The sequence below is a fragment of the Petaurus breviceps genome, unplaced genomic scaffold (genome assembly GCF_028583685.1).
Source record: "Petaurus breviceps papuanus isolate PSGF00001 unplaced genomic scaffold, PetGlider_PUasm1.0 90667, whole genome shotgun sequence".
NCBI classification, from domain to species: Eukaryota; Metazoa; Chordata; class Mammalia; order Diprotodontia; family Petauridae; genus Petaurus; species Petaurus breviceps.
The window spans coordinates 8,202,939-8,229,458 of record NW_027187302.1 but is presented as its reverse complement, the minus strand read 5'-3'; the positions used below and the strand labels follow the sequence as shown (position 1 = coordinate 8,229,458).

At 41.2% G+C, this 26,520-nt stretch overlaps 1 protein-coding gene across 5 annotated transcripts in view; it reads left to right on the top strand.

The window, feature by feature from the left end:
* BACH2 (BTB domain and CNC homolog 2) overlaps positions 1–26,520 on the top strand; it is a 429,780-nt gene that overhangs the window by 393,542 nt on the left and 9,718 nt on the right. For all 5 annotated transcript variants that reach the window (XM_069065158.1, XM_069065154.1, XM_069065157.1 and 2 more), the window contains 2 exons: positions 10,448–12,073; positions 24,704–24,910. In XM_069065158.1, the coding sequence (XP_068921259.1) occupies positions 10,448–12,073; positions 24,704–24,910 (1,833 nt within the window). The remainder of the gene's footprint in view (positions 1–10,447; positions 12,074–24,703; positions 24,911–26,520) is intronic.

The following is a 26,520-nucleotide window of genomic DNA, read 5'->3' as shown; positions in this document are numbered from 1 at the left end:
TTTATCTGAGTGAGTCATTGATAAAAGTGTTTATAGCACAGGGCCAAACACAGATCCCTAGGGCATTCTAATAGAGACTTATGCCAAGTTGACATGGAACCATTAAAGGCTGTTATTTGAACCTGACTGTTCCATCAGTTCTAAATCTGTGTGGCTGTATTATCATACAGTCCACATCCCTCCCTCTTTTCCATAAGACTGGTATTAGATACTTTTATCAAGTACTTTGCTAAAATATAGGTAACCTGTGATGAAAACATCCCTCTGATCTCTCAGTCACCAAAATTTATTGAGCACCTACTATGTGCCAGGCACTGTGCATGGTACAGGGAATACTCAGGAGGAAAAAATGAAGCTCCTTGCCCTGCAAGAAATTATATTCAATCAGGGAGACAACATATACATATATAAGTTCATACAAATTAAATACAAGGTAAATGGGGGAGGGACTACTACCATCTGTGGGAATCAGGAAGAGCTCCATCTGAAAGTGTCACTTGAGCAAAAGGAAACGAGATTATATAAGACCAAGGCAAGATGGGGATGCATTGCAGTTGGAGTGGACAGTGCAAAAGTGTGGAAATGAGGAATGGAATGTTGGGTGCAAAGAACAACAAAGAAGCCGTTTTGATCCAGCTGTGGAGTGCAGGAAGGCAGAGAGTGATGTGTACTGTGGTTGGAAAAGTGGCATTGAGAGCAGGCTGTGAAGAGGTTCAAAACTAAACAAGCAAGTCAGAGCGTTTATTAAGTGCTTACTCTGTACCGAGCCCTGTGCTAAGTGCCAGGAGTGCAAACACAAGCAAGCAAAAAGAAAGACAGCCCATGTGCTCAAAGACCTTCCATTCTGTTGAGGGAAGACAGTACATGAAAGGAAGCTGAAGGGGGAGCAGAGAGGGAGACTGAAATGGAGAAGTACAGAAGCATGATGGATTTGGGGGGGAGATAAATTCCATTTTGGACATAGAGAGTTTACGATAAGTCAGTCGATGAACAAGTGTTTGTTGGTTAAGCCCCTCCTATGTGCCTAGAGCTATTCTGAGATGCCTGTAGTTTGAAATATCCAATGGAGTTCAGGAGAGAAACGAAGGCTAGATTTACAGACTCGGGAGTCATCTACATAGAGAGTGATAATTAAGTACATGGCAGCTGATGAGATCACCTAGTAATAGAATGTAGAAAGAGAACAGAAGAAAACCCAGGACAGAGCTTTGGGTTGAACCCACAGTTAGGTGGTATTTAATGACCTTGTCAAAAATAGAAAATCAGATTATTCTGGCATGATATATTCTTGATGAAACTGTTCTGGTTTTAATAATCACTGCTTCCCTTTCTAAATATTCAGTAACCACATCTTTAATAATATATTCTTGAGTATTCCCTGGAATTAAGACACTGACCTATAGTTTGTAGATTCTAATCTCTTCCATTTTTAAAAAAAAGCAGATTTGCCTTTCTTCAGTACTGTGGCACCCTTCCTGTTTTCCACAATCTTTCAGACATCATTAGCAATGATAACCCTATGTTCTAGTTCTTGTGGTATCCAAGGATGTCTTTCTTCTTGGACAGATGACTTGAATTTATCAAGGGTGATTATATGGTCTTTTATTTTCACCTTACTTACCTTGGATATCATGTTCTTGTTAGATATTTTTGTTTTATTAGAGCAACCAACAATTTTGCCTTCTCACTGTTCTGAATTATTGGCATTATCCACCCTGAGCCAGGGGTACGTTCTCTGTTTCTCCTCTTTCCCTGGACATGGCTTTTAAAAATAAAACCATTTTTGTTGGCCTTCACTTCCTTTAACCAACCTCAGCTCATTCTCTGTTATGTCTCGCATACATGTCCAGAGAAGACAACAGACTTCTCCATTTTGGGTATGAGCTTGACAGACAGTTGCCTCAGTACACCTCAGCAAGGCATCCCCATCTATTACAACTCTTCACTTCTCCCTCTGACCTTCAGTTGTGAGCTCGCACCTGAAAGCTTCCATAGCTCACTTACATCATTGATTAGGACACAGGCAGGTGTTTCTTCCATAGAACATCCAGCTTCCTCCTTCTCTTCAGGAAGAGCCTCAAATGCGTAAACTATCCATTTTTTGTGCTTTTGTGGCCTTTTTCATTTGTTTGTTTTCCTCTTTGGAGAAGCAGCATGGAGTAGTGGATAGAGAGCTCTCATCCTAAGAGGCAGAAAGACCTGAGTTCATGACTTGCCTCTGAGACTTAACTGTGGGACAGTGAGCAGTGCCCTCAAAAACTCTCTAAAACTATAAGGCCAGCTTGCAGGGGTAGAGGTGGTTTCTTCACCCAAAAATCCCTTGAATTGCTACAATCACAAGTCTGTTTTCTCTTGGTTCCTTTAGAAAAACTGCAAATATGCATCAACAGAACTAAGAGCAAAAGAGATATTTTTCACACTTTGGTCAGGTTAGATAGGGAGATAGATCGCTGTAACCCTAAAAGCCATGGATCATTAGTAGAGATCAGAATATTCATTCCAGAACCCAGAGAGAGCCAAGAGAATTAAAAAACCCAAAGGGAAAGAGCACTGGGAAGAGGGTTGAGATAAGTGACTGGCGTTACTGACATTTTTTTATGTAGGCAGTACTCTTACAGACTACGCTCTCATCTTGATATCTAGGTGCATACAAACCAGTTCGACAGACATTTACTAAATTCTGGTTTGGGCAATACTAAGACAATAACACAAGAGCCCCTTGCCCTCAGGGGCCTTACATTCTTCTCGGGGTTGAAAGAGGCTCTTTCGTCCAATTTGTACACAGTGAAGGACTACTCTCTATTATACCCTGTTATAATTGGTGGCTTCTGATGGCAGAGTGCCTCTTTTTTCATACTTCCAGCTCATGGAATAACCTATTCTAGTTTTTTCTCTGCATAGATGGTACTGTCTTTTAAGTCTGTGGAAGCTCTCAGTGTACTGAAGGATATAAAAACATGCTGAGCGAATATAGCCTTTTGCATCATTTCCCAAACAATTTTCCACCATAATAGGAATATATTTCATGTGGTAGGAATAGGTTCCAGTAAAAAATGTTAATGTTAGTGCTGTTTCCTCCTAAAATATTAAATATTATATTATGTATCAAAATGTTTACAATGCATGGCAGATTTTTTTATATACAAAAAATACTTGTTTTCTTCTATTTTCTATAAAAATGCCCCTTACCTTGCTATATATCCTTTGGCCATTCTATACCCCAAGATTTCCAGGACTAACATTTATGGGTTCTGTCATATATTTCAAGCCCCAAAGTGCTTTTGTGGCCTAGTCAATTTGAAATTGTGATGTCCTAGAGAATAGTTTTTCCACCATCCTCAGAAATGAAAAGGATTTTAAGACTTTTAAGCCATAAGGACCTGGGAAGAAGGATACTTGATGGTAACTTTGTAAATGATACCTGGTCACATAGATAATGATCAGCACTGAGATAATTGTCACCACTGACTCCTGCAAGTACCTTCATTATAAAATAGTGCTTGGAGCCTCATGAAACTTTATAAACCCTATTTACAGTGTGACCCTTCATGCAGACTAATGCCATGAGCTATTGCTATCTCTTCAAAACAACTGATGGGACTCTGACATATTGACCTCTGAAGCAACTATTGTGTCTAGTGGTTCTGTCTTATCACAGCTATGAACAGTATTGCTGATACAAATTAGAAATAGGAAAAATGCCCTGGCCACATTGCTAAAATGTATTTTCTCGAGTCCATGGTTTAATTATTTTTTTTTTCATCAATGGGTTTACTCCTTCCCTTTGGGAGAATTTTCTTGACATTCTCTATTGACTTCCTTATCTCATTTCTTGTACCTATGATCCACATTAAAAAAAAACACACAATGAAAATCTATCCTCTTTTGAGGTCCTTTTTTTTTTAAGTCCTATAACTGATAACCCTGTTTCTATCATTATCCATTATTTTATCATATATCAGTCAGTGCATGCCAAAAAAAATAACATTGAAATTTTTTTATTAAAAAAATATATACCTCAAAATAGCATTTACTGGGGCAGCCAGGTAGCACAGTGAGTAAGAGCATTGGCCCCAGAGTCGGGATGACCTGGGATCAAATCCAGGCTCAAATACTTACCACCACACCCAGAAATAACTGGCTGTGTAACCTTGAGCAAGTTACTTAACCCCAGTTGCTTAAAAAAAATTAGCATTTATTTTTCAGGGGTTAGGGATAAGTGGTCTCCAAAGAAGGGGTGTGAAAAAATAGTTGGGCTTAGATAAGAGACTCCACCTATTCCCCTGGTCCCATTGTCAAAGACCAGACCTAGGCTCATTTGAGTCCCATGGAGCTAATAAATCCATGAGATTTTGCTACTGTTACCCAAGAAGTATGGAGTTGGTGTGTTTTCCTCTTTTGTTTGCCTATTCACTCCATACCAAATCTTCATCCAGCTTTGCTAAAAGATTCCAAAGATCGTTCAGCAAATATGAATGGCTAGACTCAAAGGCCTTCTCACCAGCTCATCTTACTGGGAAATGGGTTGATTCAATTTAGTGAACACATTTATTAAGCACTTACTATGTACACAGCTCTTTACTGGACCTTAAGGATCCAAATACCACCCTCCCCACACCACATCACCCCCAAGAAAAAAATCTCTGCTTCAAGGAATTTATATTCTGCTGGGATATTCTATGGGTGATTCATCAAAGACCAAACAAATAATGCACTAGAATTACAGATCATATTTTCATATATTCTACTGACATACTGTCACTTGCATGGCAGGATTTCTTTTTGTACAGGTCTTATTTCTTTCAGACGTTAAACCTTAACATCAAGGCCAGTTTTAATGACTGAATAGCTTCTTCATTTGTGTCACTTTGTCACTGAAGCTGTGCTATCTTAGGGATTTCCTCTTAGGGACAGCACCTGGTCTTGTAAAAATCCTCACATCATTGTTCAAGAACCCTTGACCTTTACCCTCTATGCCCAAAGGAGGGCAGCTTGTTCTCATGTCTCCTGCCTAACATGCCATGTATTTGTTAAGCAAGGTGGGATTTTTGTTTTTGTTCTTTCTGGAGTTCATTCTCTCAGACTCATCCTAAATTGTAAACATCTGCAGGATCAATCTCCTTTGAACCCTGGTAATTCACAGCTGTGCTGAGTTATGTAGGTTGTAATGCCTTCTGCTTCTGAACCTATTAGTTGAAATATACATATACATACATATATATACTGGGAAGTTAGTATTTTATTTTGGGGCTCACTCATGGGAAGAATGTTTCTTTGTGATTTGGTCAAACAAGACTCCAGGTAGCCGTTGTTAAGGAGTCCCTCGGCTTTGAGAACCCAGGTGTTGGCGCTCCCTGATCTGGTGATTATGTATCTATGACTTCTTTTTAACAATTGAAGCCCTGTCTGTTGGATCTCTGTGTTAATTTCTCTATGTTTCTCTGTTTGTATTTTCTCCACGTTCAGGGTGCTGACCCTTCCCCTGAACTAGTGAATGACTTTTACCTTCTTTACTTCTGTGCTTGTATTTTCTCCACATTCAGGGTGCTGACCTTTCCCCTGAACTAGATATATGTTTAATTAAAGTAAGATTGTTGACCCCTTTAAAGCTGTCTTTTAAGAAAAACAGATCAAAGAACCTGTGCTAGCAGCCCACCATGTGTGCTAGGGTGCTTGCTAATACAGTATTCAGTAAAATCAGATTAACTACATGTTTGAGGTTGTGGAAAAATAAATTTTCAAAATGTTCTGGGAAACTATTTGCACAACTGTCACCCCTGGGTGATATGGGACAGCACCTGGCCATGATGAGAATCTCAGACTTATTTGTTATTCATTACCTTTGGCCCCATACCTAAGCCGGAAATTTGGGCTCATTTTGGCTTAGGTTCCCTTAGAGGTAAACCTGATTCCATTAGGGTTAATGAAGTAAATTCAATATTGCCAGTTACTTCACTTCGCTATAAGTGTGCAGTTATTCCTTTCCCTCGAGTATGATTTTTCCCCCTTTTAAGCAGAATTCTGACCATAAAGACGTCGCTTGCTTTCACCAAAAGGTGAATGACATCTGTGGCTTAGTAATCTCCCTCTCAGAAATTTACTTATTAAGACCTGGTTATTTGCTTTCTGATCACAATGAATAAACACAGGCAATTCCTAAGGTAGAAAAACATTGGGACTTACGCATTACAAAGGCCAAATCAATATTTAGAGAGCCCCAGGCTAATAAGAGTCTGCTTGTTTTAATACTTTGTTATCAAAGGGAGTCTCTTTGGAGCTACTAGTGTTGGACTGAATTATAACAGTAGACCTCAAGTAGGACACCTGTTGCCATTCAGAGTGTACATGTTTAAAAGGTAATTCATGACTTAGGCTAGGATGGGGTGATAATAACAGTGACAGTGATGATAGCTAGCATTTATATATGCCTACTGCGTACCAGGCATTGTACTAAGCATTTGCTCCTCATAGCAATCTGTGAGGGAGGTGCTATTATTATCCCAATTTTGCAAATGAGGAAACTGAGGCAAACTGCCACCTAATGGCCACTGTGATAAATCATCTGTGCACTTGAGTGCTCTTTGTAGAAGTGTATCAGAGTGAACCGCCTCTCTCTCTCTCTCTCTCTGATTGTGGCTCAGAGCACTTATTTTCAGTATGGTTCATCTAATCCTTAGTCATATACTATCTGTCATGCAGCATCTCTTTTATTATTGTCTGTTGTTTTTACTCTTTTATTACTGTTTACCTTTTGAGGGAATTTTGCCTTATTTCCCCGATAAGATTCTAAGCCCATTGAGGGGAAAGGATTGGTTCCCACAATTTCTCGTCTACCCCACATCCCTAGCACATAGTATGTGCTCAATGAACATTTGCAACCTCTGATGCTTACTAGCTGTGTGACCACTGTGCAAATCATATAAGTCTTCCTGAGCCTCAGTTTTCCTCAGCTGTTAGACAAAGAGGCTGGCTCAGTCTCCAAGGTTTCCTTCACCTCCAGTTCTATAATTATTTTTGCTAATATACTGAAGTATTACTATGACAAGGTAATATTTAAACTCATATTGGGGAAAATCCTGTAATAGCCTCAGTTGTGTTTCAACATGAATGACCCGATTTATTTTGCCATAGACTTGAAAGACTGTCTGTAAAAGCCCATCACTTCTCAGTGTGGGTAAGGAGAGGGAATAAGCATTTACATAGGACCTATGTGCCAGGCACTGTTCTAAGCACTTTTGCAAATACTGTCTCTTTTGATCATAAAACAAACCCAGCAGGTAGGTGCCATTATTATCTCCATTTTACAGTTGAAGAAACTGACACAGACAGAGGTTAAGGGACTTGGCCATAGTTAGACATCTGGTAAGTGTCTGAAGTCTGATCTGAACTCAGGTCTTCCTGACTCCAGGCCCAGCTCTCTGTCCACTGTGCCACCAGCTGACTTGAAAGCACCAATGTTCTTTCAGGTTGACCAGATTAGCTATGCGTGTTGTTATTTATGCAGCAGTCATTATCAGACTTGGTGGCAAGCTGACCTCCTACCCCAACCTACTCAGGCAGATGATTTGAAAAGCTGTGTCACTGATTTGGGACCCAGAAATGTGCTTTGTAGTAGACATTCTTAACAAATAATGTGAATGAGTAATGTAAAATTTTCTCCATCTCTGCCACACTGGAGGCAAAAACCTGGGATTCTTCACTTTGCTTCCTGTCGACAATCCAAACCTAGCCTGTCTAGTGAGTGTGCTTTTACTTAATGAATCCCAATCTGCTTTCTCAGGCTTCTTTTTTTTGTTGGGTTTTGGGGTTTTGGGGGCATGGTTATTTTTTAAATTAAATAGGGAATAGAAGGGTTTGGAGTTTTTTGTTTTGGTTTTAATTAAATTTTATTTTTTTTAATTAACAAAAATAGACTTTTTCTACCTCCTACTCTACCTCCATTGAGAAAGAATGAATGAAAGGGAGGGAAAAGCCTTTAACAAATTTTCATAGTCAGAACAAATTACTACATTAGTCAAATTCAAAAATATGTGTCTCATTCTGCACCCTGGGTCCTCCAAGGAGATGCAAGAAAGAGTAAAAAGGCCTATATGCACAAAAAATACTTGTAATGACTTTTTGTGCTAACAAAGAACTGGAAACTAAAGGGACACCCATCAATTTGGGAACAACTGAGCAAATTCTGTTACATTGTAATAGAATACTGTTGTGCCATAAGAAATGATGAAAGGGATAGTTTTATTGAAACCTAGGAAGACATATATGAATTGAAACAGAAGAATTCAGTGAGCTTTGAATTTCATACTAAATTTGAACCAGAAAAACATGGTGTACTAGGAAGAAAGACTTGGCACAAAGTACAAATACAGGAAAATTTGTTTTCTCCATGTCACCAAATGGTGGGATGCCATTACACATCTTTCTAAGCTCTGAGTGACTGTGAAATAAGCTGCAGAAACAGTGGGAGGCATTTATTTGTTAGGAGGTAGGTTATTCTTTAATTCTTCCCTTTACTCCTCTTCCTTAATAATGGCTTTCCATGGAGAAGTTGAGAAGCAGTGTGGTATGGTGGAGAGGCGTTCTGACTCACTACATTTGGAGTCAGAGAACCTGGATTGAAGTCTTGTCTGGGCCACTTCACTATATAACTTTGGTGAATTTCTTTAACCTCTCTGGGTCTCAGTTTTCCCCTCTGTAAAATGAAGTGTTTAGAGTAGATAGCCTTTTGAACTGCTTTTGTTTCTTAAGATATGGGTCTCATGACACTTCAGTCTCATGCCCCCAAATCCTTCTGTTCTTAATGTTTAAATCCTCTTACTATCTTTTGTTAACTATTTCTAAAAGGTTCCTTTCTCACTAGAAGGCTTTTAATTCCACTTCTGAGTCTGCATTTTTAAAATGTAGCAGGTGCTATGTCTGCTACATCTATTATTAGTACAAAAAAAAGTATTGGATGAGAAGTGTAGTTTTGTAAACAAGCAATACCCATGTTTTAATACTCCTTAGGAGAGTAAGACTAATGACTAATGATGACTAATACCTTCCTTACTTAAGACCTGCCTTCTAGCATTTAAAATACTCTACTTAGGAAGTGTTGCAAGGCCAGGTTTTGGCTGGTCGTGTATCCTAATCCCTGTAATAACAAGCCATATTGTCATGGGATCATGTGAAATCATATATTCAGGTTAGTATGGTGTGTTGAGTTCTGTATTGGTGAGAGTTCGCCTAAAAGAACAGTCTGTTTCCATTTTCTCTGCAGTCCATCCTCCTGCTGTATCTGTCAGATTACTACTTGTGCCATTATGCATCCCGTAGTAGTATATGCCATTGGCTGGGAATATTTATGTCATGTTTTCCCACATCTCTTACACAATTAGCAGTGCTTGTCAGTGCCTGGGACGATGGCTGCTCTTGCACTGTGTAATGGGGATAGTGACCCATCTCTCGGCAATTCTGGTCCATCTCCACCAGGAGGAAATAAGCCGCAGGCAGCAAACACCCTTTTTTTTTTAAAGTTTCCAAGTCATTTGTGGGCATGAGCATGTCTACAAGCAAGCTGTGCACAAACAGTGTGTTTCCAATGGGTTTAATTTAATGGATGAGCAGAGAACATGGCAATTAGGCTTAACCATTGAAGTGCTAACAGGGAAATAGGCAGCTGCACATTTAGAAGTGACAACTAATAAAAAAGAAAGGTATACATAAGAAGTTTCAGCTGATGCGACCCATCCTGCCACCTGGGTCTTCCCATTCACTGCATTCTCTGACAGTCACTAGTTCATTTTTAATGCAGGGCAATGTTCTTGGTTGTCACCATTGTCTTTGTCATTACATCTTCATTTCTGTTATTGTTGATGATGATGATGATGATAGCATAAGCGAGAGCTGACTCCCAACTAGTAACTTTAATGAATAGCCAACATACTAAGAGAAATGATAGTTTATATTCCTTTTCCTTTTTTTAAACTATGAAAAAAGCAATTTTTGAATTCCACATACTCATATTTTCTAAGAGTTGAATTTTCCACATTTGGGATCTAAAGGGGGAAGAAAAATAATGTGTTCCTTGTTTTAACATATACCTACAAATGTTGACATTCATATGAGATCTCTCCAAAAACCCGATCTTTTGGGACAGGAAGAGAATTTAAATTTGTAAGGAACTTTCGTTAGTGTAAACATAGGACTCATTATCATTTTGATTGGCCACCAGAACTGGGCACTTCTCCGTTCTGTCTGCTACATGATGAAGTACAGACGTGGCGTGTGGGAGACAGCATTAATTACTGAGGCAGCATCATTGCTGACCTGATACAAGATTAACTGCTACTTTGAAGCCTTTATTCCCCAGACACTAGAGCTGTCTGGTTATCTCACTTCACTTGAAGGACCCAGGACAATAGCAGTGCTGATGGTAATGCTGGCAATTTCCCTGTTTGTTTTGCAGGTCACTGCTCGAGGGTTTGGGCCATTGTTACAGTTTGCCTACACTGCGGAGCTGTTACTCAGCAGAGAGAACATCCAGGAGGTCATCCGCTGTGCTGAGTTCCTGCGCATGCACAACCTGGAGGATTCCTGCTTCAGTTTCTTGCAGACCCAGCTCCTGAACAACGAGGATGGCCTGTTCCTGTGCAAAAAAGACACCTCTTGCCAACGCATGCACGGCGACATGGAGAACTCGGAGGGTGAGGAGGAGGAGGAAACAATGGAGTCAGAAACCTCCAAGATCTCATGTCCCAAGGAGCGAATGCATCCAGAACCCCTTAGCTTTGAGTCTGCCGCCCCAGTAGCAGAGAAGGAAGAAGGTGTGCTCCCTGACTCGGACGTGCCGAGGGATGAGGGCAGGGGCAGTCTGGACAAGGACATGCTAACACGGTACCCCAGATATAAGAAATACCAGCTTGCTTGTACCAAGAATGTTGTCTACAACACATCGCACATCAGTACCTCAGGTTTTGCAAGCGCACTCAGTGAAGAGAGCCCTGGCAACGGCCTCCAGGCAGGGCTAGCCATGGGGCAGATAAAAAGTGAGCCTCACAGTGAAGAGAACGAGGAGGAAAGCATCACACTCTGCCTGTCCGGAGAGGAGCCTGACATCAGGGACAAAGAGGGGGACGTCGAAATGGAAAGGAAACAGCCTAGCCCCATCGCCACCCCTGTGGCCACCACCTCTGCTGCTGCTGCTGCGGCAGCCAACGCTGCTATCCCCTCAGCCGCCTGCCTGGACAGATCTAAAAGCGGCTCCTCTCCTTCCTGTTTAGGGTCTCTCTTCAACAGAACAAAAAGTGCAGAGTTGTCGGGCTTGCCCAGTACTTCCCAACAGCACTTTGCCAGGAGTCCAGCTTGCCCTTTGGACAAGGGGACAACTCAGGGTGACCATAAAACTGACTACAGCCCTTTCACAGGGAGTTATGGACAGTCCCATGCCAGTCAGAAAGATGCTTCCAGTGTCCCGGTGGGGTCTCCTCTCAAGGGGCCCGGGTTTGAAACTCTCTGTAAGCAAGAAGGTGAGCTGGACAGGCGGAGTGTGATCTTCTCTTCCAGCGCCTGTGACCAAGGGAACACTTCGGTGCATTCATATTCTGGCATAACCAGTTTGGACAAAGACCTCTCTGAGCCCGTGCCAAAGGGTCTTTGGGCAGGAGCTAGCCAGTCCCTCCCTAGCTCACAGACCTATTCCCACAGTGGACTAATAGCTGATCACTTGCCAGGAAGGATGCGGCCTAATACCAGCTGCCCGGTGCCAATTAAAGTTTGCCCTCGCTCTCCCCCCTTGGAGACCAGGACCAGGACCTCCAGTTCCTGCTCCTCCTACTCCTACGCAGAAGATGGGAGTGGTGGTTCTCCCTGTAGCCTCCCTCTCTGTGAATTCTCTTCCTCTCCCTGTTCCCAGGGAGCTCGATTCCTTGCCACTGATCATCAGGAGCCAGGCCTGATGGGAGATGGAATGTACAACCAAGTCCGACCCCAAATTAAATGTGAGCAGTCCTATGGAACCAACTCAAGTGACGAGTCTGGATCGTTCTCTGAAGCAGACAGTGAGTCATGTCCTGTGCAAGACAGGGGCCACGAGGTAGGGAGTTAAGATTAAGTACAAGTGTGTAACCCATTTGACCGACTCATTATGGGGCTGCCATAGCTCCCTAGGGCTTACCCTTCTTTCCCCCTTGCCAGATTTTTCTTATTACCGGGGACAGAAGATTCCAGGGTGGTAGAATATATCTCCTCCCCATATCCAGAAGCTGGTTTGTTTGAATTGCTGTTTAAATTTTAATATCTCACAAATGGCATGGTACAATGGAGAGTGTTGAATTTGGAGGCCTGCTAATTACAGCACGTGAGCAAGTCCTTTTCCCTCTCTTGGCCTTCTGTTTCTTTCATCTTTAAAATAAAGGGGTTGGATTGAATGACTGACTCTAAAACTAGAATCCTGAGCACCCAGGGCAGGTGTGGAGGGTGACCCAGGTCACCTCCCAGAGGCGCTGCTAGCAGAGCATACACATTGAAAGGTCCTCCCAAGCTAAAAAAAAGGTCTCAAAAAGTGGCCCCAGCAACAGACTATCTATCCGTCCTACAGAGATCAGCCTAGCTAAGTTCGGGGGCTCTTTGCTAGAAGTCATCAGATGATGAATTTTCATAGCCACAACCTTCTCCCCATAAGGATTGAAAAGGGATTGTAATTTGAACTGGTGGAGGAACCGGTGAACTCTCAGATACTTCAAGCATTAAAGTCACAAATATTCAACAAGTACAGTCAAGCAGCCAAATGGTAAAAGCAAATCTATCTAGATTTCACTGTGATAGTTCTTAAGCTTTTTTTCCCAGTGCTTAGCACAGTTCCTGGCACATAATAGGCACTTAATAAATGTTTATTGAGTTTTCAAATGTCACCTTTCTCCCTGCTTCCTTTATCACCACTAAGAGACTTGAGCCTCAGCAGTCCAATCCTGGGAGTAGCTTTCTTGCCTTTTAGGGAGAGAACTAGCATTACCTACACTGAGGAAAAGAGGGGGACCTAGGTAGTCCTGGGTAATCCTACCACAGCCTCATAACCTTTAAACAGTTGGCTTCTATCAGTGCCTTCATACTGCCCCTCCTCCACTCCCAGGCTAAAGAAAAGTATGGGTCCTCTTGAGAGACAGAATATTCATTTTAGCTCATTTAGTTTGCTTTTTTAAATAAAGATTGAGTGATAAAAACTAGGAGCAGAAGGCTGGGGGCAGGGGAGACCAGACCTATGATTTCATTAGTTTAGGAAATTACCTACACTAATAAAATTCTGTCTACTAATATAGATCAGCATCTACTCTGCAATTTATAGGCTTAGAGAATTGCCTGGGACACTGAAAAGTTAAGTGACTTGACCAGGGTCACATAGCTAGCATGTGGAAGAGATGGGACCTGAACCCGGGACTTCCTGAATCTACTCATGTCTGCTTCTTACTATCCAAACAAGCAAAGTGGTTAAATGGAGTGGGAGTGCGTGTTGGAGTTGGGTTGAAAGGACTTTGGTTTGACCCCAGGTCTTTTCTGACTCCAAGTTCAGTTCTCTATCCACTAATCCACAACTGTTTATTAATATCCATACCATGGAGAGATGGTATTTATCACCATTAAACAATCATGGTTTCCAGGTCTTCTTTATTCTGTCCTTATGAGCAGAAGACCTTGGGGCTGTGCTTAACGGTTTCTTAGTCTCCTTTACACTGTCCTTACTTTGATCCCATTTCCCAAGGTGACACCAGAAGCACACACAGTCAGTCAAACATAATGCTGTGGGGGATAGATATCACTTAATATGCCCTCTATAAATTATAGGAAATGAGGTTTAATGGGTAGTGGAATTGAGCTCTTGGTTTTCATCCAACACTGAAATTGAAATGCTTACACTTGAAGAGATTCAATTTCTCAAAGTGATAGGTGATGAGGTTGGGGTCAAGACCAGATACCTCATAGTGGTAAGAGGACAGAGGGAAGTAGAAGAATAAGGACCCCATGTTTTTCTATTCTTACAAATCTACTAATAAGGTCATAGAAAAATGCTTGGATGTGTGTGTGTGTGTGTGTGTGTGTGTGTGTGTGATGATTGGTCCAGTTGGTTGTTTTGCTGATTGGCATGAAAGTAAATACAGATGAGGCCAGCTACCACTTGGGCTTCCTTAGAACCAATGGGTGGGTCTCGTCCTCAACTATCAATTAGAAGAATGAAGAAATAATAGGATGTTTATGTTTGTGCCAGTGAGGGTGTGGAGAGATGGAACAAATGCTGAATTTGGAATCAGAGGACCTGAGTTTGAATTCCAGCTCTGCCACTTACTATCTCTGTTACCTTGGACTTCTCTTAGCCTTAGTTTCCTCCTCTGAAAAATGAGGGTGTTGGGCTAAAATTCTAAATCTATGGTCCCATGATCCCTCAGAGTTTACAGGGTATCCCTGAATCTTGAAGGCATTGGTTACAGGGGTGAGGAAGATTAATTTAACCAGAGAGCTAGAATTCCATTAAGTTGGGGGTAGGGCGGGAAGAGAGTGTCTTCTCAGAAAGCCTTGTGAGGTTTAATCATTCAGACAATATGAAGTCTACAAGAAGAAAGTGAAGTTTTTAGCTTGATCTGGGATTTTGAAAATGGATCTCCTGCAGCCTCCTGCTCTTTTAAAAGACATCTTTGCCAGTAGTCATCTGCCACCTGCATTGCTTTCCAGTTTTCTGCCCCTTTGCCCCTATAAAACAAAAGCATGAAATTATTTTAAATTTTTAATCATTTTAATTTTATTTAATAATTTTAATACTCATAAAATTTTAAAAACTATTTTTAAGGGTAATAGAAAATTATTTTAAAATAAGTTAGCTGAATAAATAGAAAAGGAAGTGAGGAGAATCTTTCCCAGCTGAATCACTTAGGATTTTATATCTTTGCACCTAGTAAGCATTTAGTAAATGCTTTATCATCCCTCCATCCTAGAGTCAGTCCACAGTTAAATGTGATATTGACCTTGAGTGAATGGAGGTGTTATGAAGTAGGTCAAGGTTTTCTTTCCCTCTCACTCTCTCTCTCTCTCTCTCTCTCTCTCTCTCTCTCTCTCTGGGTCTGATAGAGCTTCTCTTTTATTTTGTGAAACTGTTGACATACATCCAGTTTATCGGCATAATGATTTGGGGGACCCCAGAAGGAGGAAGGAGGGATTTACTGTAGAAGAATAGGCCACATAAAAAAAAGGCAAACAGTTTTTCATTTCCTTTCTTTTCCTTCCTTAAGAAAGTTACTCTTAAAAGGTTGTGTTTTTATGGTAGCTGCATATACTTAAGAAGCTGCCAATTTCATATAAATCTCCTTTTACCCCAACTTCCTAAGTGAAGTTAGTCATTTATTGGCACTTAATGCTGCTGACAAGAGTGGGGATGTTTCCTCTGTTCAGCCAGTGTCCATCTAGCTGCCTTAAAATATAACAACAGCAATAAAACTAGACATCTTTAATTTTTTAAGAAGCAATGATCAGTCAAGCTATAATAATCTGAAATAGCTCTTCCTCTCTTTTAATATCTTGCTTTAGAATATAATTTGTGTTTATACTTTCAAAATGTATTTATTTATTTATTAGGTGGTCAGGTGGACCACTTATAAACCATATTTGCCTTGACACAATGATACTGCCAATACTTATGCATTTTTAGCATCATGATTTATTAGTCAATAACCAGTCTAAAATTTGAAAGTTTCACATTAGGATAACTTTTTTGCTCCGACTCTTAGAAAGAAGGCTTGTTTAGACACCCCTTCAAAACTATCATAAAGGCATAAATCCTTTAAATTTGAAAATGTCTGTGAGAGGATTTTTTTTCATTCCTTAGTTAATTTTTTCATTTGGAGAGGGAGAAAGAGAGAGAGCTGAACTCCAGAGCTATCTAACATTAAAATTAGAGATTAATCTTGACAATAAGAATTAATGAATAAGACTTGAAATGCTACAGTAAAAAGATGGGTTCCCAGGTAACCCCAACACACAAAATGCTGTCTTCCCAAGTTCTTATTTTATACTTAACTGAATCAGGTCAGTGTGTGTATTGTGTACGTGTATATGTGTATATGTATGTATATACACATACACATGATCTGTATGTATACACCAATACTTCACTGAGTTATAATTTCATCTGAGTGCATATTCTTCCTACAGACACAGAATACAACCCTCCTATAATTCATTAAATTGCAATTGCCAAAATATCCATGCCCCTGCATCCAAACTCCTCCCAACTTAACTAAGATGGTCCTCAGAAAACAGGTATATATATATATATATATATATATATATACATGTTACATATATTTATATTTTTTATTGTATCTGTGACTAAAAGAAAAAATACCCTTAGCTATATATATATATATACTTCTAGTTGGCATATTTGTACTCTATTTAGACTCTGTTTAGAAGAAGATTTCTTAGTCTCTACAATAGTAAAGCATGCTACATGAAGGAGAAAAGAAACACCTTGAGAAGGAAGGTTAGGAACACTGCTTGGGAATGATATTATTAACATTATATCTATATAGAACCATTATTTTTTTAAAGCACTTTCACATCTATTTTTCCATTTTATCTTCAGAAGAACCCTATCAGGCAGCCAGGGCAGGTAAGAGATTCAATTAAATGCATCTATTTATTTATATATGAGGCATAAAGAAGTGTATGACTTACCCAAGGTCACACAGTTAATTGGTGGCAGAACCAGAGCAGAAACTCAGGTGTCCTCACCCCCAGACGCTTGCATTCATTCCCTTTACACAAAGGGCATTATGGAAGTATTATGGTAAATCACCTACATGACCATTTGGGGGAGGGGAGAGGACAGTAAAGAAGCAAGAAAAGTGTATTCAAGAGAGCTTTGCCGTGCCCTTCTGCCTGTCGCATCTACCTAGCCCTAGAACTCTTATTTCAGCACAGGGACTGTGATCCTCTGTGAGATGGGAATAATAATACCCTTCCTGCCTACTTCACAGGGTTTTGTGAGGATCAAATGAGAGCATAGATGTGAAAGTGCTTTGAAAAGTCAAAGGCACCATCTCAATGTATGAGGGCAGTATCCTTCCATCCTGACCTCTCCCTTTCATGTGAGCTCTTTAGTCAAACATCTGAACTGGTATGTCTGTCTGTTTTTTGGTTTGGTTTTTTTTTTTTTTAGGAATGAAAAAATTTCTCAAATTAGCCCTCCACTATATGACTTTTTTATGGAAGAGTCATTTTTTATGGCCTTGTCTAAAGATTACAATTATGCCCTAGTCTCCCCTTAAATCCAGGTGGACTGTCTGTGCCACATAGATAAAAATGGACCCTAGGAAATTAGGTCAGGAAGGGGAGGTTTTGGAAAGGCATCAGGCCTCGCAAACCTTAAAGTGTTACATGAATGGCAGCTGTCATTGTTGTTGTTTCCTTTCTCTTCATACCTAAGCCCCCTGATACTGTTAAGGACAAAAAATCAAGGCCCTTGTCTTTTTTATGAGGTATAATGAATGACATACTAAGAAGAGAAAACAGATGTAAGGACCCGGGGGCTCCAAGGGCAACGATACTCCTGACTAGAATTTGGGTGCCTCTTTGGTATCGGATAATTCAAAAACAATGGTGTGGTACTAGTGTTAGCTCTAAAGAGACCGTGCCAGCAGCCCCCAGCAGCTTTCAGATGCCCAGCAGCCAATCTCTTTTGGGTCAGGAAGGAGGGCGAGTGTCCTGACTTCCCCAATGTTGGGCCTTTCCCTAGGATCCTGCTGTCTACTTAACACACAGTGATGCCACTTTGATTTTCATATTTCAAAGTTTCCATCTTGCCCCTAGCACCTGGGAGCCAGAGTGAACCAAATGGATTGGCAGCCACCGTTCACTCTTAATCTCTTGAGAGCAAAAGACCCTAACATATCTAGTGGGCCTGAAATCTTCCCCCTCCTTTGTCAGCTTAGATCCAATGAATGGCTCAGGCTATTCCTCACATACATTCCGTGCTTTTGTTCTCCCAAGCGAAAAGAAGGGTCAGTCCCTTGTCAGGGTAGGGCCACAGCCAGCAGCAATGAGTGATGCAAGCTGTGACATTTGCTAATGACACTGGAAAGAATGAGAGGCTCAGCGAGGCCTTTCCCTTGCTGAGTCAGGGACTGCCCCAGCCTGTCTGGGACTCCACTGAAATCCAGAGCATTGCACAGAGGGCTTGTATGTTATAATGCTGATGCCAATGCAAGAATGAACACCCACAAATCAGAAACACAGTTTATTTTATATGCAGCTTGTTTATCTGATGGTGTATTTGGATCGGTGGTGGATAATGGGAAGAGATGTGGTAATGCCAGGCTGTTCAGGAGCGCTTGGTGTGTGGCGTTCAGCAGATTACAGTATTTATAATGTGTAGTGACTTAAAATCTGAGCCACTACTGCAATATAAAAGCCAGGAAGGAGTGTGTGGAGAGACAGTCAACAGGATGTTAAGTCCTTTCAAGGGTCCATTTTGGGTATAATAATGCACAGAAAGGGAGTGGGGGAGGAGCAGAAACATTATGCTTGTCTTTCATTTTGCCTAAAATTAGTGACGTTATTTGAGGTTTTCACAGCTACTTCTGAGGGTAGCAGGAGTGTGTATGCACGCACATGCGCGTGCGTGTGTGTGTGTGTGTGTGTGTGTGTGTGTATAAAAGCCATACGTGCACTTCACCCCAAGTCTCCTAAGAGGACAAAAGTATTAGTTGGCTATTTCCACTCTGAAAGAAAGGCATCTGTGTGCCTGCAATGTAATACTTTCAGGGGCCGAAAAAGCAATAGATCTGCAGGCAATATCAAGCAACTTGAAGAATACCTTGGGAATTTTTCATTTATTTACTGTAACATTTTTCCTTCTCAACACTAAAAATACATTTCCATGTGGGAAAACCTACAGTTGTGTCTCCTTCCCTTCAGTCCCTTTTGACACCCAGGCTAATAGGCAGTAGCTACGTTGTGGGTGGATATTGGCTTCTCTTTTACAACCTTTCAGAGCAAGAGTTCCGCTCTCAGGCCCCCAACCTGTTTCTCCAGTTTTTGAGGGCCACTGTCTGACTGTTTCAAAATACTTTGTTGGTCCCTGGTATTTGCCCTTCCTGACTTTTCCCTGTCTCATGAGCTGCAGGTATATTTCTTTCCTGAAAATAAAGGTCCTTTAGAACAAAATCAAAATTGTTTTACTGTCACTTTTTTTAAGGGACTAAAGCCTAAAACTCACATTGCAAAGAGACCCTCTTCCAGCCCCCATACTGAAACATGAGTGTGTCTCTCCCAGAACTCTGAGCTTTAGGCACAGTCTGGGCTGTGAGTGTGCCATGTTTGTTGTCCGAAGGATCTGAAGGGGAAGTCAAACATTTCTTTGATATCTTTAGCTAGCCCTATGCAAACACAGCACCCAGGGATAAGGTCAGTCTAAGTATATGTAAGGAGGTGCCTTCTGTTCTGCCAAATCTTATTTAGCCATGAGAGCTGCACTGAACAACTCTGGGGTGACATATCCCATTATTACTATGTTTTCTCAGGGCCAGAATTTCACAGGTGGCAAAAGGACAGAGTTTATCATGTAGCAGATATATTGGCCAATGCTTTGGGAACCTTCACCTAGCGCCTGACCCTAAAGACCTTCAGAACTTAACTGTGATGTAAATTAACAGATTGCACACAGCAACAGAAAAATCAAGTGATCGCTTTGGGCCGCAAAGATTCACAAGTTCTGATGCCTGTGGAGGGCTGGAAAGGAACAAAGAAAATAGGCCTTAGCTTAGGGTTAATGGCTGCTTAAACAGCCCTCCAGATGTAATACTTCAGCATCTGAACACTAAGGGAGAGTGGGTTTCCCTTTCAGGAGTCTTGTTTGGGAAAGCCAGGTAAATCCATTTCCTGTGACAATTGACAGGAGCCGCAGCCCATTTTTCAGATAGGATCCCTGTAGCTGGAGGGAAGTTTGGGTGTTTAGTGCCATCTGCTGGGTATTTCAGGCCTGACAGACTAAGATGAGAATTAAGATTCCAGTGTATAACCAAGTTTGCTTCTTGGCCTGTGAGTGTATTTCCCCAAGGAACAAAAAATAAGCCAGTAGCTCTCGTTGGCTTAACAGAGAGAAAGTTTTGATAGCATGGATTCTTTCTGAGAGGACAAGGAGCCTGTTTTGAATGGTGTCTAGATCTAAATGGGTTTAGAGGCTGGGGAATTTGAAGGGGTGGGTAGAAGAGAGAGAAGAGCCCCCCATCTGTGATTTCATCAACGTGAGGAATTCAAAGTGTGGAAATTTCCTCCACTGATACAGATCAGTATGTCATCTGTCCCTTATTCCTTCCAGTGACATGGGAGACCACCAGGCCTTACCATCTGGAAAGGGAAAGGAATAAGCATTTATGTAGTGCCCACCACCTGCTAAGCCCTGTGCTAAGCACTTTTTACAAATATTATTTCATCCTCAAAACAAACCCGGGAGGTAGGTGCTATTATTTTCCCTATTTTATAGTTGAGGAAACTGAGGCAGACAGGTTAAGTGTCTTGATAGTAAATGTCTAAGGCCAGATTCAAACTCAGGTCTTCCTTACTCCAGGTCTAGTGCTCTTTCCATGGTATTAAAACTTTCTAGGGTATTTGCTGACTGTGCATTTTCACTATGCACATGCCACCAGCTGCCTCTATACCTTCAGTCTCCTGCCACTATCATCCAACCTCCTTATGTAACCTAAGACCCCTTGGGCCCTGGCATCTGCCCAGTCACTGAACCCTTAGGTGTCCTGACCTGTGTACCAGTCCTACAGCTGAACTTTGTTTTATGTGTTATCTTCCCATTTAGAGAGTGAGATCCTTGAGAACAGGGACTCTTGTTTTTTTTCTTTTCTGTATCCTCAGTGCTTAGCACTGTTCTTGGCAGATAGTGTTTAATAAATGCTTTATCTTTCATTCAGTCACTTATGGTCTTTAAGAGCTGCCTGGGCATTAAAAAGTCAAGTGACTTGCCCAGCCATTATCTTTGTGACTTCCAGAACCAGCCTTCTACCTACTCCACCATGCTCCCTTTAAATATTAAGTGGCCACAGTCAGTTTTCAGAGTTGAATTTTTGGAGCAGCTAGATGGTACCATGAAAAGAGCACCAGCCCTGAAATCAGGAGGACCTGAGTTCAAATCTGGCCTCTGACACTTGACATTTGACTAGCTGTCTGACAGTGGGCAAGTCATTTAACCCCAATTTCCTTGCCTTCCCCCCTTAAAAAAAAAAAAACAAATACAGTTGAATTCTTCACTAATGAAACATGCAAGAGAACCTGCTCCCTTAGGCTTTTGCCAAACCTGGCTTTGCACTAACTCACTCTTATTTATTTTCATTTTTTTACAATGAACTTATGATCGTGAACAAACCTAAACATCTCAATATATAAGGAACAAAAAAAAAGACGATAGTATATGAAATTGTGAGTTTCTGTTACATATAATTTGTTGCACTCAGTTTTGTCAGGATCCTTTGATCTTTTCACCTCAGAAGAGCCATTATTTCATCAGTGGGGATACATTTTCCACTGACCAAGACTGAAGCTCCTCCATCCCTCCATCCAGCTAGGTTTCTGCGGCCAATAAACTTGATTATGAGGCAGCCAATTTCCTGGTAATGTGCCCCTCAGTACTTAGGCCAGTTCCCAGTGGTCAGACACAAATTGCTAGGCCACTAATCAAAATCTTTACACCCACCAGAGATTCTACTCTACTGCCTTTAGGGACTGAGGATCACCTCCACACCTTGACATAGCATCAAGGAAGGACTTTAGGGAGGGTGTCATCAGTCCTGACTACAAGGGCAGTCCTCTTATCTATCTACCACACAATGTTGCCTCCCTCGACTCTGACAGACTCGATACATGACACTGAGCAAGTCACTTACTCTAAGTTCTCTAGGTAACCCTCTAAGAGTGGAAGTTTCAGAAGTTTCAGCCTGCATTGGTAGAGGGATTTCCTCACCAGGAACTTCCTTCCTTTTTGTTGTTGTTATTGTTTTTGTTAAGTCATTTTTTTTTCCTTTTGCTTTTTGGAGGGGGAAAGGTAGGGCAATTGGGGTTAAGTGACTTGCCCAAGGTCACACAGCTAGTTTTGTGTTAAGTGTCTGAGGCCAGATTGAAACTCAGGTCCTCCTGATTACAGGGCCAGTGCTCTATTCACTGTGCCACCTAGCCACCCCTGTTAAGTCATTTTCAATTGTGTTCAACTCTTTGTGACCTCTTGTGGGATCTTCTTGCCAAAGTTACTGGAGTGGTTTACCTTTTCCTTCTTACAGATGAGGAACCTGAGGCACATAGTGTTAAATGACTTGCTCAGGATCAAACACCTAGTAAGTGCCTGAGGCCACATTTGAACTCAGGAAGATGAGTCTTCCTGATTCCAGGCCCAGCGCTCTATCCACTGTGCTGCCCAACTGACCATCAGTCAGCATCCTTCCAGACAGGGTGTTATAATAACTAGATACTTCACAGAATATGGAGAAAACAGTTTCTGCCCTCTAGGATATATTCTAACTTTAGCAGGGGAAATAATTTGACTGTCCTGGCTGACTAAAAAAATAGGAAATGTAGTATCAATCTGTAAAAGCTGTAGTACATTTATTGGAATTAAAACCCTGGGATACCTGACATGTGTGTATATGTGAGCAGGCATGCAGCATATTGGAACAAAAAGACCACTGGAGTTGAAGGCAGAAGGCCAGGTTCCAACCTCACCACTTAGGGCTGTGTGACTTTGGGCCACTCATTTTACTTCTGCCTTAGCATCTTCATCTTTAAAATGATAGAGTTGAGGGATGGCTAAGTAAAAAAAACTAAAAAAACAAAAAGAAAAATGAGAGAGTTGGACTATTGGATGTTCTCTAAGGTCCCTTATAACTCTAAATCCTTTGGTTCACTAAGTCTTATAACCTCTTTGCACCTCAATTCCCAAAACAAGGGGAGTGTGAGTTGTACCTCCTTCCTACCTGTCAGAGTTATCGTGAATGCATGAGGCACATGGTAACTAATAACATAGCATTTATATAATGCTGTATAAATGTAAGCTGTTATGATTATCTTTCAGGGGAAATGATAGCCGTCAGGTCAGACAACAGAATCGGATTGGAAAAGCCTTGACGCGCCAGAATAATGGTCCCAATTTAGTTGAGAAAAACAACTCAAATTTCCGTAATGCTTAAGTGTTGGAGGCAGATTGTGTTCATAAAGGTATAGTCTCCAGCATCATAAAGTCCTCTTCACTTTACTCTGGTCACACACAACTGGAGTGTTATATACAGTTCTACATACCACATTTTTTTAGTGAACTGTATTATACCCAGAAGAGAGTAAACAGGATGGTGATGGGATAGAAACCAGGCCGTGTTGGGACCAGTTGAAGGAACCTGGGGATATTTAGCCTGGAGAAAAGATGACTTGGAAGAGAAGGAGTGTTGAATGTTAGTTGTCTTCAGGTATTTGAAGGGTTGACACATGGAACATGGATGATGTATTCTGCTTGACCCCAGAGGAAAGAACTAGGAAGTTGAGCTTTCTGATTTCTCCGGAAGTATTAGATGCCTTCAGGGATGTGCTAATAAATGTTCAACAAATGAGGGGAAGGGACACAGGACACACTTTTAAGTTCATCCTGCATTATTAGCATTTTCTCCATCACTCTATTACAATCAAAAGAACAATAAACCCTGATTTGTAGTGTTTGCCAATTTCCCAGGTATAAAAATTTAACAATCAGATCTTAAGCAGGGATAAGCTAACTGCAGCATATTGTTGGGTGCTCATTTGTTCAACTGTTTGGTGCTTGGGCATTACCTTAGTGGATACTTTGTTTGTGGTTAGTGATTTCATAAGGATTACCAGAGTAACCCATTTAAATTAGTATTAATGGGATTTATTTCACATTATTCTCCTTCACTGTGTGTTCTAAACCTAACAGGCCTTTGTCCTGTTTTCCAAACTCAGCCTTCTATCTTCTGCCTCCTTGCCTTTAGACTATGCCTGAATTGCATCATTTCCTCTTAGAATGCCCTACTTTCGTTCAAGGCTCAGATAAAAACCTTTGTTGATCATGTACATACTTACCTGTGTACATGTCATATCTCCACAGTAAAATAGAAACTCCTTGAGGAAAGGATCATAGCATCATACGACTAGTTCAGCCTCTTGTTTTACAGATGAAGAAACTGGAAGCTAGAAAAGGTCACACCCAGGTAGTGTCAAAGGTGTGGTCTGAGCCTGGGACTATCGTGATTCCATAGCCAATATTCTTTCTCACTGTCTTATATACCTAATGGGTGCTTAATTAAATACTTGTTGGATTAGATTAGGATACAAGAGCTATGTCATTTGAAAATTCTGCTCATTCCAGTATGTTCAGCATCATTTTCTCTGGCTCTCCTGATAATCAAACACAGCATATGTGTTTGTGCTTCCTTTGTGTTCTCCTTTGGCTCTTTATGTTTAACCTAAATCTTGGGATTCCCTTATATTTAAAAATGTAAAGCCTCTGTCCCCCACTTCATCCTCTAAACCAAGAATAGAGGCATTTTCCAACTTATCTTCACTAATTTTCTAACCTCATGAAGGTAACAGTAACATTTTGGGGAGGATGTTCTATCTGTTAGCGTTATACAGTAGTCATACTGTAATAACAAGCGATCTTCATCCTTGGTTTCAGGTCAAACTTCCCTTTCCTGTCGATCAAATCACAGATCTTCCAAGAAACGACTTCCAGATGATGATAAAGATGCACAAGTTAACCTCAGAACAGTTAGAGTTCATTCATGACGTTCGCCGACGTAGCAAGAATCGAATTGCAGCTCAACGCTGCCGCAAAAGGAAACTGGACTGCATTCAGAATTTAGAATGTGAAATACGGAAATTGGTGAGTTGGACCACTCTGTCCCCTTGCTCTGCAATTGGGAACCTCCCCAATTGCTGGAAAAGTTGGGTAGTGAGGGCAGGACTAAAAGGAAATGTCACAGAAAAAAAACCAGCATCCAGGAGAGGATTATGATTGTTTAATTTTATTTTAAAATAATGCCCCAAAAGAGCTTCAGGTCTTTGTATGTGTACAAAATGCTAATAGTGTCCCATGGTATTTATTATTTATATAAAGATAATTCTTTTTCAAATTTAGTCCATAAATAGGACTATTGATAGCTCACCTGATTCAAGGCAGAGGCCTAGACAAGATGATCTCATAAGATCTTTTGCAGCTCTGATACCTATGATTCTATGTCATTCACAAACAGATGTCCCATTCCACATGCTTAAGAGTATCTCATTTATTCTCCTGCAATGAAGAGAGATAGAGTTTAAAGTTCACTGCCACTCATAGTATTAAGCTCCTTTCCTTACAAGACAACAAAGCCTCAGATTGGGAGCCAGCCTCAGTTCTATAAAATTCTGCATTCATCCCCACATTTCCAAGGAGCTGAATGGCAGAACCCATTACTGAGGCCATGTCTGCATTAGCCTGAGAAATGAAAGATGCATCAACATTGCATGATGCACAATTATTGTTACTGTTACTGTGCCTCGGGCAGCCTTTTGCCTTATTTTAAGCCTCTAGCTTGATAAAAATAAAGCAGAAAAGTGAAGCCACTTGAAAAGCAGGAGGAACTCTTCAATGCTTTATAATCAGTGTAAAAAAGCACACTAAGCCTCATTGTCCCCATTGAGGAAGTGGCTCACAAACACATGTTCCCCTACATGTGAAGCTGTCACCGCACACATTGCTCATCTCCATGATGCCAATTTAATCAGTGGTGTACCAGGCTAGCTGTGTTCTTCCTGCGGGCCCTGGTCAGATCATCACTCCAGGCACCCAGTCCTTAGCTTCTCCTGGGGAAACCTCCTACTGAGGGTGAAGGCCAGGAAACTTTGTTATCCTCTGCCCTGCACAGGAGGCTCATTCCCCTGCTCTGATCCAGGTTTTGTGTGAGAGCCAGAAAGCTCCAACTTTTCCAAACTTCTCTGGGTCTTTCCTATCCCCCATCCACCCCCTCAAAATTCTTTGTCTCCAGCACACGCCACACAGCTTTTGCAAACTTGCCTAATGTATTTCTCTCAAGTTACACGTCTACATCTGTTTATTTTTCATTTTTTAAACATGTTTTCTTGGTAAATTTATAAATATTTTAGCAGGTGCCCTTTCCCTGTGTAAATCTCTCAGACACACATGGCCACCCTGCCTGCCAGATTGCATTTTCTTTCTCTCACATTCACCACATAAGGACTCATTTTCTTTCTTGGGTTTCTGCTTGCTTGATATTCATCTTTCCTCTCCTCATCTCTCCCAATTTTCCTCCTTCCCTCTCCTTTTCTTTCCCTTGCGGTTTCTGTCTCCTCCCTTCCTTTGTCTTTCCCTTACACACACTCTCTCTCTCTGTCTCTCTCTCTTTCTCTCTGTCTCTCTGTCTCTCTCTCTGTCTCTGTCTCTCTGTCTCTGTCTCTGTCTCTCTCTCTCTCTCTGTCTCTCTCTCTCTCTCT